This window comes from Cervus elaphus, chromosome 9 (genome assembly GCF_910594005.1).
Source record: "Cervus elaphus chromosome 9, mCerEla1.1, whole genome shotgun sequence".
In the NCBI taxonomy this organism is placed as follows: domain Eukaryota; kingdom Metazoa; phylum Chordata; class Mammalia; order Artiodactyla; family Cervidae; genus Cervus; species Cervus elaphus.
The window spans coordinates 74,374,269-74,388,372 of record NC_057823.1 but is presented as its reverse complement, the minus strand read 5'-3'; the positions used below and the strand labels follow the sequence as shown (position 1 = coordinate 74,388,372).

Here is a 14,104-nt window from a genome sequence, read left to right as displayed (position 1 = left end):
ATGATAGCTTGTGCTTAATTGAATCTCCCGAATTCTTGGGATATGAGGAAAGTTGTGGTTCAGGAAGACTCACTGGGCCACAGTGCAAATAAAAATAGTGCAGTGACTAAGAGCGTGAGTCTGAAAGCAAACCACCTGAATTCATGTCCCAGCTGCCGTATCTGATCCCTGTAATAAACGAACCCCTAGAATTCCATTTCCTTATCCACAGTGGTACCCTCAGTGTTAATGACACTAAGAATGACTGTAGTTATAAGAATTAAAGTAGGTCATTTATATAAAGTGTTTGCTATGGTACATGTAGTTAGTGCTCAGTAAGTGCTAGCTTTTATGATTAATGTATAAAGGATAGGCTGGAGGAAAGAGACTGACAGCAGGAACGTGGTTTAATAGGCTCCCAACACAGTCCAGATGAGAAAAGACAAAATCGTGAACTAGGACAGTGGCAGTGGCAATGGAAAAGAGGACAGTTACACAAGATATTTCAGAGGGCTGAGTGCCTTCGTGATTCATTAGATGTGGGAGGCAGGCATGTGACTCTGAGTGTTCACGCCTGGCTCACTGGAACAATGATGGTGCTGTTACCAGATATAGAACAATCAGGAAGAGATGGTTTGCAGAGAAATCATGGATCCAGAATCTATTTTGATGTATTGATCATGGAGTCTAGGTATTCGTCAAGCCTTATCAATCCACCACCAAGGCAATATTTTTCTCAAGAGTGATGCAGATAAGTGATAAAGATGATTCAGGTGGTGTATATAGAATTATCACACAGCATTGAATTATATGTAAGAGAATTCCTTCCTGCTTCTTCTATCCTCCAGTTTAAATCAAAGAAGTGTTTTACTTTGATGCTAGTTATCTTTTCCCTTTTCTCTTTCTTCTCTAACATATTCAGAGTCTGGGAAACACAAATATGTGCACTTAAAATTTAAGAGCATTTCTTTATTTTTCATCATATTGATCAATTTCTATTTATGTCAAATGCTTCTGGTTTTCCAATTATGGTCCTAATATGAACTTCCTTTTAAAAAATTCATTTTATTAATAACAAGGAATCAATTTAAAGAAAAAAATACTAAGGAACCCACAGAATAATCATTACTTAGATATAACAAAATCATGAAAGGTGAACTTGAATGAGAGAAGGTTAGAAATCCATACAGTAAACTAGGTCAAATTTCAGGTAATATTCTTGCCTAGTTTTGCCAGTTTTCTCAAAAGAAGACACACTCGCTGTAAATCTAAGAGAAAACCACATTGTTGTAATGACCAGGATTCAAAAATCTATAATTGTGATCTTCTGATAACTTCCCAAGAAAGTTGTTAATGTAACTTCCTTGTAGGTATTAACTAGTTATGGAGCTATGCGCTGAAGATAAGAATGGCATCAGAAATAAAACAAAGGAACACACAGAAACTTTGGATCATTACACAATCAACTGTTACAAGAATCAGGATGCTCCTCAGCATTGGTGTTAAGTTTCAATTCAGTCCGTTTCCTTCACAGAGGCAACTGAAACAGTACCACACACAAAAACAAGCCAGCAAGAGCTGGGAGTGGACAAAAAGACCAAGATGGAGGCTAACTTCCATATTAAATTTCATAAGGAATTGATGCAATCAATAAATGATGCTATTCAAAATCAACTCTGATATCAATACAGGTTTGCTTTGATTTCTCTAGGAAGAAAAATAGCCTAGTGATACCTTGATAAATTTTCTTGCCATGCTTTAAGTAAACAGATTATTTTCTTTTGGAAGTATCTCTTATTAGACAGTAAATACTCCTCATTCTCAGTATGAGACTTTGGGGAGGGGATACTATTAAACCCTATGATGTCAAATCAACACTTCCCTTACCATTAGCTGGTTTTAAGGCCATTCTGGGCTCAAATGACTAAATAAAATATCTGCTAGTCATAAGTTTGTGGGTTCTGTTTTAGGGTGCTATAATAACTATAGAGATATGAATACACAGCAGAATTTAACACCCTTTTTCTTGTTCTGGAAGCATGCAGACTTAGAGAATATTTTTACATATGTTCTTTCACAGATGGAAGACCTGTTCTAAGACAATCCTGAATCTGTTAATAGGGACCAAAATAAGGACTGTTCTAGTACTTGATGGTCAGGATTTCCAGTGAATAAGAGAACATAAGGCCACGTTTTTAAAAATAGACTAGAGCAGTTCTTTGATTTTCTTTCAGATTCTATTTGCTACTTAAGAGTGTTTTGTTGTTGTTGTTGTTTTTTTAAAGAAATCTGAAAATGCCAAAAACAATATTAGGGCCAGATAGCTTTGATTTAAAGGATGGTATTTATGAAGGTAGAATCTTAAATTTCCATTTTTGTCTAGGTTTTTGTTTCTTTCTGTACAGTAGACCAAAGCCTTTTAGTCAACACAAAAATATGTCCTATGAATTTCAGGGGAAGAAAAATTAGTATGTGTAAATAAATAATCAGGAAGCGACTTAACTCAAGGAAACAAATACAAAAAGATACATCTTAATAGATGGTAAGTTGTGAACACGATGTTTATATTTGAAATTAGGAAACATTTAAATTCACATAGCTTTCAAAAGCAGTAGCTGTAGTAATTTTTATGGAGTTTGTACTCAGCATTGCAAAGGATTTGTATGAACCTATACCCACCCATGAGATAGATATGGTCTAGAAATATGTCTGATTTGTCCCACGTGTTTTTAATACTGTTAAAATTATGACAGTTGATATAAGATCATAGATTTTTAGTTTTTCTTGAAAAAACTGAAGCCCTGACCACATTAGGCCCCAGATCTACTTGATAATTATAATCAATATTATTAGGCACTACTACTTATTGAATATTCAGGTTTTATTCTAAGCATTTTGTCTGTTTTTTTTCATACATGCAATATGCCTATGAGGCAGATCTTTTTGTGCACACTGTTTCTCTGAGAAATTCAGTAATTTCTTAAAATTTATAGCTGGTAACTGATGGAGTTGAGACTTGAACCCAGGCCTGCCTGACACCAAAACCCAGTCCCTTATTCACAATGAGTCAGTTTAAAACATTTCATTACTGAATAGGGAATTAGTCCATATCTACTATGGCCACTTTTCTGCATTTTTGAAAAGTTAATCTTCCCCATGTGATACTTTAAATGCAGCTATTTCAATATATTATGAAACATATTTCTTAAAAGAAACATTATATCTATGCCTAAGAAATATTTTCTTCTTTTTAAATAATAGACATTGATTTTTCTAAAGAAAATTAAGCAAATGATTTACTTATCCAATTTGAATCTAACTTGCTTTAAATTGATAAAATCCATTTATGTTTATGTATCATGCTAGAATACCAATTATAGTTGTCTCTAGTAAATTAAGACATTTAATTGGCTGAATATCATTTCTAGACGAATACTGAAAGCTTCTAAATTATTTACACCAGAATTTAAACTCTGGAAGGGTCATTCAGAATTATTTTCAAGTGCATCTTACCAGAGGTTGTCTTCACTACTTCAGTGGTATTTCTCAGTCCAACAAATGAAAATTGATAAAGTCTCCAAGACCTTGTGTCACCCACTTCAACAGAACTACGCTTCCACTGATAGACAATTTCTTCACGTGGATAGCCATCTGCCATGAGATAGGAAAACACATTTAAAATTATTAAAAATGAATATACGTAGCAACCACTTTCTATGAACTGAGGGAGATAACCAAAGAAATAGTTGTGACTTGGATGATGACCCTGTATTAAAGAGCATTACAGTAGAGAAAATAAATACAATAACATATCCTAACAGGGAAATCAGATTTTAAAATCATGAGGTCAAAATTACCTGTGAAAAAGCATGTAAACTGCGTATATGGTATACTACACAGTGTTTCTATATACTGTATGAATACTTCACATTGTCTGGGGTAAGATATAAATAGCATATAGTAAATACTATATACTATATCATATAGTAAATACTACATATGCAGGATATTGTTTATGGTGAAAGGGAGTCAAAAGGGTGAGATTTTGAGTCATGTAGAAACAGAAAATAATGGAAGAAGTATCTAAGACGTCCCTAATGGCTCAGCGGTAAAGAATCTGCCTGCTATGCATGAGATGTGGCAGGAGCCACAGGTTCAGTCCCTGGGTGGAAGGAAAGCAGATTCAAATCCCTCTCCAGGGCATGTCCTTGGAGTAGAAGGTGGCTGGAAAAAATTACCTCAACTATTCATATTATTCTCACTCTCAATTTGTTGAGGCTTCTTTTTAATACATAACTACAATTAAAAGTAGTAAGTAGAAATGCCAAGGGGAAGATCCCTATGAGAACTATGTCGATTCTTTAAGGTTCAGTCATGTTCAGTCAAAACAACAGAAAGCATTCGTGAAACAAATGTTACATGGATAATGTAGTGATTATTGTTTGGTACCTTTTCCTTGCCATAATACCCTAGACAAGTTTCTCAATTTTTCTTCCAAATTATTTGTTTAACTATGGCTGTACTTACATGGGGGTGACTGTACTTATTTTGTGGAATTGCTGGTCAATATGTATTTGTTGAATGGATAAACATTACTATTAAGTAAAGTGTAGAGTAAACTCAAGTAAAATAGATAGACCACAAAACTAGAAATCTTCTCCACTGTATGTCTTCTAATAATTCTGTGGAAAGGTAAGTTTTGATTATGGAGGCTGACTGACTCCTTGGAATAAAATCCCTTGTCTCTTTTATCCTTTGGTTTTGGTCCAACTTTTTGTCCACTATATTTATTAATTTAAAAGAAAGAAAGCAGGATCCCCAGGTTGCTATTGAGAGGGTGGTGGCAGGGTGGTAGGGCAGGATGTGATGGAAACTGAGAACTTAAGAATGATATTAAGGAACTTCCTATGGAGAATATGTTGGTGATTGAATTGTTGTGATAGCAATAAGTAATACTAAGTTGATTTTGGGTTCAGAAGAGAATTGTCAATCAGCAACCTGATGGCATAGAAATCACTGTTTCTTAAGTTTTAGCTAACTCAGGAAAGGAGTAGCCTCAGTTGGAAAATTAAAAGAAAATAAATCCCATATCCTAAACCTTAGGGGAATTTTCACTTAAAAATGTTCTATCCTTGGACAAAGGAAAACATATGGAATAAGAATTATAATGAGAACTTTTTTCAATATGTATAATACACAATGAATTTTTCCTTTGGCGCCCTCTGTTTTACTTTTCTGTTTTTTTTTGTTTCCCTCTGGAAATGTTTATCAAAACAGGTGATTGCTTTTCTTATCTTTTTTTGAAAGTATTGTTATTATGATTCAGTTTCTTTTTAGGCATCTCCATTACTCCTGGCTGATAAATTATACATATATTAAATTTTTAAAATTCATAGTTTTTCATTCTACCCAATATGTACAATTGAGAGTTCAGAAATAAGGAGGAGGTACACAATCTAACATGAATACAGAAGAGTGAGGCAAATGTGGGGGAAAATGAAGCTTGTTTTTGATTTAGGCAGGAAATACCTATGAAGGTTACTAAAGCTTAATTCCTATTAGAATCATCAAGGATCTTCTTGCTATAGGCTATTATCTCATGATAACAGTAATAATCAATAAAATAATACAGCTTTTGATTGAATCTTATTATGTGGGAGGTGGCATAGGCAGACATTTTACATATATGAACAAAATAATATTGAGGTGAGACAGCTCTTATAATCTCTATGGGCACCTGTGTTGTGGACTCATTGAGAGATTCAATAATTTGTTCAAGTCTGTAGTGATGGGATTGGGATTTTAACTGGACCCAATAGGGCTTCCCTGATAGCTCAGTTGGTAAAAAAAAAAAAAATCTGCCTGCAATGCAGGAGACCCTGGTTTGTTTCCTGGGTCAGGAAGATCCCCTGGAGAAGGCTACCCACTCCAGTGTTCTTGGGTTTCCCTTGTGGCTCAACTGGTAAAGAATCTGCCTGCAATGCAGGAGACCTGAGTTCAATCCCTGGGTTGGGAAGATCCCCTGGAGAAGGGAAAGGCTACCCACTCCAGTGTCCTGGCCTGGAGAATTCCATGGACAGTCCATGGGGCCACAAATAGTTGGACACGACTGAGCTACTTTCACTTTCACATGACCCCCAAATCAATCTTTTGCTCACTGGCAGATAACTAGTTTTAGACATTACTAGAACTCCAGACGGAGGAGGTAATTTTTGATTTTATTTTGCTGTGTTTGTTCATTTGCTCAGTCATGTTCCACTCTTTGCAACTCCATGGTCTGTAGTCCACTGGGTTCCTTAGTCCATGAAATTCTATAGGCAAGAATACTGGGTTGGGTAGCCATTCCTGTCTCCAGAGGATCTTCCCAACCCAGGGATCAAATCCGAAGTCTCCTGCACTGCAAGCAGATTATTTACCATCTGGGCCACCAGGGAAGCCCACATAGGGAGAAAACAACTAACAAATGTACTGTTAATATTTTCTGGGCCCATGAAAGAAGTGATATATAATCCACTATTACCTCTTTCTATTGAGACAAGGCCAGGCTTTACAATCCTTCCCAACATAGGCATTCAGGAACTCACTGCCAATTTATTCCAAATTTATGCCCCAGTGAAGTCTGTTTGTAATTTCTGATAAAATAGATCCTATTCTTAATGATGAAAGGGATTATCAGAATCTTCAAAGTCAACAACACTGCATAATGCAATTTTGCATTCTAAGTTTCCCAATTAACTGATATTGCAATCAGAAAGACTACTGGTGAGCAGGGATACAGAATACAAAATGAGTAATTACTTACAACTGGAGAATTCCAGGGGGCAGGAATGTTCATCCATTGGAAAATTGTGCAACTGTAACTGGCACTCAGCATCAATTGTCAGTCTAAGTAGAAAGATATGATGCAAAGGTTTTAGACAGTTTAAAAATTTTTAAATATGTATTAGTACACTTTCAAATGACCATTCATTTTTATTCCTGGACAGTATCTCACCCATTCTTCTTGATAACACAAGGTGATCCTCACTGAAGAAATTCACCAAGTCCAGGATAAAATTGTGTAAGACTTAATGTCAACTTATTTTCCCAGACTAAACAATAAATTCTCACTGACCTCAGCTTCACTTATTCAATACTTATTATCCCATATTTTTTTTTTTTTTGGCAAATTAACTGCACACATGGGATTGCTCAGTGAATTCACTTAACTTACTTAATAGAACAAACTCTTTTAAGAACTTAAGCTCATTTACTGTTTGCATGTAAATGAATGCAGATAATTCTCAGAACTTATCTGCTAATTACAGCAGAATCTTCTACGTTGTAAGTACTTGTTAGCTGTTAGCTTTAAATTACTGTATGTTAGTTTAAAAATACCTGTGTTTCACAACAGAGTATTAAGCGTTCTTACAAAGGAATACTATAAAGCCATTATATAGGATGTTAAAGAGTAGAAGAATATCTAGTAGGAATCAGATGTTAAATACGTATGCACAGATGTATCAGAAAATGTCTGTCATGGAGTCCCTGAGGTGCTTATTAAACATACAGATTTTCTTTCCCAACTGAGGCTAGAACTCTAGGAAGGATAAAATTTAAAGGAGTCCTAGATGTTTTGGCCACATTTGGGGAAGTATGACTATAATGTTAAATTGTGATGGTGACAGGTTAATGATATTTAAAATTCTGTATTTGTTAGCTATATTTCTTATAATTACAAATATCAATCTTAACGTAAAAAATTTTATTTTATAAACATTTTATATTAAAAGTTCAGCATAAATTTAATTTTTCTATGGTATAATAGAGCAATTACTGGTCCTAAGATATAACTAATCATAATTGAGCCCTTAATTGTTGGCATGGCACTAGGTAAGGTGAATTTTTCTCTCATTTAGTAAGTGTAATTATGGCTTTATTATACTTGGACTTGTCCGAAGTGACAAAGCTAGCATCATGGTTGAGATGTGAGCCCAAAACTGTGTCTCCAAAGCTGGAAGTTTTTATCACTGTCACTCAGTAATTACATGCTCTTCCAAAGAAAAGATAAGCTTTATTCATAAGTGAAATTATAATTAAATTTGATATTTTATTAGTATTATTTCTCCAAATTAAATTGGAATTGTTAAAATTGAAGATAATGCAGATTGCAGATAGTTACACAGATATATATCTATGCACATATATACACATTTGTAACTCATTATAGACAAGCAACAAGAATAAAATCATCTCTTTACATAGATTAGCAAACTCATTCAAATCTTGAATGAATCTCATGAGTGACAATTTTGAGGTGGTTTCCATAATTAAATATTGTATACTGATTCTCCAAGTTAATAGAAGTGAAAAAATAACTATAATATTATGGGAATGATAAAGGGACTTCAGATAGCATAACTTTACTTAATACTTCAGAAGCTAGACTGAGCTCTTATTTAGCATGCAAAATTTGATTTCCACTAGATTCTAATTCCAATCATTACCTCACATATAATTTAATAAAACCCATTATGAAATCAAAACATATGCAATGAGTTTCTTTTGCAATTGTGGCTATTTTTCCTACTAACTGATGTAACTCTGATGACAAGGGCTATGGATCCAGTTTAAAGTATTGAATTTTATATCTTGAATATTACATATGGCATAAAATATACATCAGAAGGGCATTTAACATGAAATATTTTGAAACTATAAGATCCTGGATACTAAGATCTAGAAGAATCACATTATTCATATTTATTACTGAAAATATATACAAATAATTTAAATGTCTGCTTGTGCTTACATTTTTATTAGGTTCTATGTTAAACACTTTGCATATCACCCCATTTAGTCCTTACTACCACTCTAAGGTAAAAATCATTAACTCTATTTTATAGAAATTTAAAATAAATGAAAGGTGCTCAATTGTAGTACTGGGGTAGGGGCATATGTCATGGCGGTAGAGGTGCCTTCTTTGCCACTAATCCCCATCAATTCTCACCTCATTCCTCTAAATAAAAATGTAACTAAGTAAAAACATCAAACTTACCATACAAATAAAACTTTGAGATACGTCTAGCAGCTAGACCCCTGCTACGAGATAGCTGCCTCTAGTTCTGTACATATTCTGAAGCCTTGCCACTCCTGTAGAAATCCTGGAGAATTGCCCTAATACCTACAAATAATACGATTCAGGAGCTTCCCAGGTGGCCTTATTGGTAACAAACCCGCCTTTCAGTGCAGGAGATGCAGAAGACGTGGCTTTGATCCCTGGTTCAGGAAGATCCCCTGGAGGAAGGCATGGCAACCCACTCCAGTAGTCTTGCCTGGAGAATCCCACGGACAAAGATACCTGGCAGGCTACAGTTTGTAGGGTTGCACAGAGTCAGACACAACAGAAGCAAGTGAACACAGCACAATGTGATACAGAGCTAATCATCAAAGCCAGATTTGTCTGGTTCTTAAGTCTGTGTACTTAGCTATTATGTTGACTTCATACCAGACTCTCACCTATGAGAAACTTCAACATAAGAAAATTAACTATGCAATTATGAAGTGCTAAGATGATGGCGTTAATTTAAGATAAAAACCTGTCAAATGTTGGCTTAATATTTAAGTTCAGAAAGTAAATGATACTTCCTTTTAAAGTTTTCCCCAAGAATATCTATTCCAAAAATAGCACACACACACAAAAAAAAAGAAGTCAAACAGCCTATCAATGTAGTGGGGGGTGGATGTTGGGAGATGGAATTCATTCTACTTACACCATTGTGCAGCTAAAAAGAAAAGGATGTACAGATTCCCACATAAAAAAATTCTCCTTTAGTAATGGTTTCCTTGGAAACAGAAACATTTCCAAGCATATCAACTCCTAAGGATTACTATTTTTTAGCGTGCATATTTTAAAGTAGCAGGACATACACATAAAAGCCAAGACTGGTGTAAAGGTCAGAAGATCTCACAAAGGCAAGGGAAATTTCATATCCCTGTGAGAAAAGAGTTCCTATGTCAGTCACAGAAAATGTTTTACCTATATCCTTAGAAAAAGTTCATTGATAAGAGAAAAAAGAAAAAAACAACCTAATTTTGTAGCATCACACACTATTTTGCTCAAGCACACCAATCCTGATTTAGGTTTGACATCTTAGCTCTTTTTGTTCTAAGAGAACATAATTGACCTTTGTTTTATTCCCAAAAATTACTCATTTCCTTTTCCAAAAGAATACCTTAAAGTGTAGAGCACTCGACCATCATTCCAAATTCTCAGCATCCTATTAGGAGTGGTTATCCAGTGTGCATCTGCCTTTTTGGAATTTCTGAAGAAAGTGTCTGGAATCCAGATTTTCCCCACCATGTTGCTATTCAGTCGGAGGACTTTAATGGTGCTGTTAAATTTCAGACGTCTGTCATACCATGTTTGGGCAAAAAATATATCAATTGTATATTCCTGTTTTAAAGAAAAAGGTGAAATGGAACATCTTTAATATAGTAGGATTGTATTATAGACCATTTGTTTATATTTATCAATTATGACTTCACTGCCAATACAAAGCAAAGCTACTTTGGGTTTGAATGATCCAAAAGAAAGCAAAAGCTTGGCTAAGGAGACACACCCATCTTTTGCAGACAAGTTAATACATTATGAACAAACAGACCTGTGTAAATGAATTCTGGCAAAAGATCATAGCCTTGGTACAGTTGTTTGCATTTGGTATTTATGGAGAAGAGCTTCTCATGTTATTTTTGGCCAGCTAAAATTGTTGTGGGGGCAATTTTGTGTATTTTAGGGTGCTTACTAGCATTCTTAGCTTCTACCCAGTAAGTTCCAGAAGCACCAACAAAAAAATCCCGCCCCCAAGCGGTGACAACCAGAAGTGTCTGCAGACGTCGCCAACTGTCCTCTGAGGAAATCAGTCAGGTTCAAAACACCACTGCCTCAGAGTAAAACAGAGTCCGGAACACGCAAAAACGGGTCTAACCTGGAGCTCTGCAGTTTAGGTTGCCTCACAATAAATTGAGGACACCAGAAGATCTAAGCAGCTTGAAGATAGAAAATAGGAATACACCCTATACAAAAATCACTTTGTGCCCTGTCTGGCAGATGGCAAAGACTCAGTGCATGATAACTAATTTTATTCTTTTACTAATACAAATGTCTTTTTTCTAAACAAGAAGAAATGCACCAGTTAAAATATAATCTTTATTACTGTAATAATTTGTCACAGTTTATTGTGAGCCACACAGTCAAAAAAAAAAAAAAAACTGTGACAGATTAGTAGAGTAATAAATATTATATTTTAATTGGTGCATTTCTTCTTATTTAGAAAAAAAAAGAAAATTCTGAAAGAGATGGAAATACTAGACGACCTGACCTGCCTCTTGAGAAGCCTGTATACAGGCCAGGAAGCAACAGTTAGAACTGGACATGGACCAACAGACTGATTCCAAATAGGAAAAGGAGTACTTCAAGGCTGTATATTGTCACCCTGCTTATTCAACTTCTATGCAGAGTACATCATGAGAAACGCTGGGCTGGAGGAAGCACAGCTGGAATCAAGATTGCCGGGAGAAATATCAATAACCTCAGATATGCAGATGACACCACGGTTATGGCAGAAAGTGAAGAAGAACTAAAGAGCCTCTTGATGAAAGTGAAAGAGGAGAGTGAAAAAGTTGGCTTAAAGCTCAACATTCAGAAAACTAAGATCATGGCATCTGGTCCCATCACTTCATGGCAAATAGATGGGGAAACAGTAGGAACAGTGGCTGACTTTATTTTTCTGGGCTGCAAAATCACTGCGGATGGTGATTGCAGCCATGAAATTAAAAGTCAGTTACTCCTTGGAAGAAAAGTTATGACCAACCTAGATAGCATATTAAAAAGCAGAGACATTACTTTGCCAACAAAGTCCGTCTCATCAAGGCTATGGTTTTTCCAGTGGTCATGTATGGATGTGAGAGTTGGACTATAAAGAAAGCTGAGTGCAAAAGAATTGATGCTTTTGAACAGTGGTATTGAAGAAGACTCTTGAGAGTCCCTTGGACTGCAAGGAGATCCAACCAGTCCATCCTAAAGGAAATCAGTCCTGGGTGTTTATTGGAGGGACTGATGCGGAAGCTGAAACCCCAATACGTTGGCCACCTGATGCGGAGAGCTGACTCATTAGAAAAGACCCTGATGCTGGGAAAGATTGAGGGCAGGAGGAGAAGGGGACGACAGAGGATGAGGTGGTTGGATGGCATCACTGACACAATGGACGTGGGTTTGGGTGGACCCCGGAAGTTGGTGATGGACAGGGAGGCCTGGCATGCTGCGGTTCATGGGGTCGCAAAGAGTCGGACACGACTGAGCAACTGAACTGAACTGAATCTGTCACAAAACATATTCAAAAAGTGCTATGATGACAAATGACTCTAACGATTACTCTCATGTACATGATTGATTTTAATCAAAGAAAAGAAAGTTTGATGTGATTTAGACCTGGAGCCATAACACCCAAGATCTATTTGGCTGTCATATTTAGATTTTATTTAGTATTATTTTACAGCTTGATTTTAATCTGTATACACATGAGAAAATTAATGGGAAAAAACCCTTAGTGTTCTTAGAGCATGACCCTAGTGTTCTTAGAATATGAGAGCTGAAGAATGGAAACTATCCATATTTCCTAATCTAATCCCCTTAACCCATCACCATTTATAATGAAGGATACACACCAAAAAAGAAAAGAAAAGAAAAAAGAAAAGACAAAACACCACCACCAGAAACCACAAGGAGATTATTTGTTTGCCTAAGAAACACAGCTTCTCAGGATCAGACTAGAATCTTCTTCCTTTGCCTGATTTCTGTTGTTCTGGATTGTATCCTTGCACCCCTGCCCTGTACCTCACTGGAATTGGCTGCATTTCCACTGGGTTAAGTCACACCACTTTGTTTACAATTTAATTCTATATTTGTAGTCCACAAGTAATGAAAGGAGAACCTGTTGTGCTAGTAGATAGAGTAACTCAGTAATTTCTGACCTACATTTTGGCTAACACAAACACGTTTTAAAAGTCTTTAAACCATCATTTCATAAACTATGATCCTGGAACAGTAGTTCTGGGTACCAGTATTCCTGAAATTACAAGTTTTGTGTTAAAATAAACTACATGTATAACTGATTCTTCTTAGATATTCACAATCTTCATCATAATTCTAAACAGTCTGAGAAACATGTTGCCATTTGTTTCATGGTTAAACAAGCAAACCTGTTTGCATGGAGGGTGCAGGTGGTGGTACAGTTTTTTTAATCAACCTCATTGAGAGCAATAAATGGTTTTCATATCTGACTTAGCAGAGTGTCCTTATTGCTTATTTGGTAAATGGCCTTTTAAAGTTACACTATCACTAATGTTATGTAACATTGTTTTACTCTATTCTACTCTACCCTCTTCTGCTCCAAGCTAATTTGTTATTTCAGATTTGGATAGAAAGCTTTATAAAAAATAAAGTTACATTTGTTGTTAAATCTAATGCACTATTTCTCCTCTGAGAAACAATTCTGATTTGAAGTAAAGTGTGACCTCTCCACACCATGCATATTCTAAAACATAGTAAAGCACTATATTTTATTTTATAGTAAGCAATACCTACCAAATAAGCAATGAGTGTTGAATTTTAAGATTATGGCATTTTACACAAGTTAATTTTATACACATGATCACATTTCATTTTTAATACAAATCATTAAAAATAATTATATTACAAGAGGGAAAAAATATATGAAAGGTTCTCTCTCTTCCAAATTTTTTGTAAGGATAGTCCTTGTTATTTCCATGGTAACACACTACCTCTCTAGTTTGTTAATGAAATAAACAATTAGAAACTTACCATATTGATAGCGTTCACTGGACCAATGCTATTCACATACATGTCTGTGTGAATTAATGTTGGTTTCACTGTAAAGAGAACCATTGAAATATATGCATATGAAGAGGCATAATGTTTTAATGCTTTAGTCCTTGTTATTCTAGAAATATTTATTTTGCTACATTAGAAGTGATTTATTCACAGCTAATGTGGAGTTAGTGACTAATTCACTACATTTAGCTATTTGCTTTCAAAGAAATGTTTCCTTTTAAACACATTAAGGCA

At 35.3% G+C, this 14,104-nt stretch overlaps 1 protein-coding gene across 2 annotated transcripts in view; it reads right to left on the bottom strand.

Annotated features, from left to right (window-relative positions):
• The window catches only part of GABRG2 (gamma-aminobutyric acid type A receptor subunit gamma2), a 124,543-nt gene that overhangs the window by 79,834 nt on the left and 30,605 nt on the right, over positions 1-14,104 (bottom strand). For both annotated transcript variants that reach the window (XM_043913480.1, XM_043913481.1), the window contains exons 3-6: positions 13,841-13,908; positions 10,194-10,414; positions 6,782-6,864; positions 3,493-3,630 (exon numbers count right to left, since the gene is read on the bottom strand). In XM_043913480.1, coding sequence (XP_043769415.1) covers positions 3,493-3,630; positions 6,782-6,864; positions 10,194-10,414; positions 13,841-13,908 — 510 coding nt within the window. The remainder of the gene's footprint in view (positions 1-3,492; positions 3,631-6,781; positions 6,865-10,193; positions 10,415-13,840; positions 13,909-14,104) is intronic.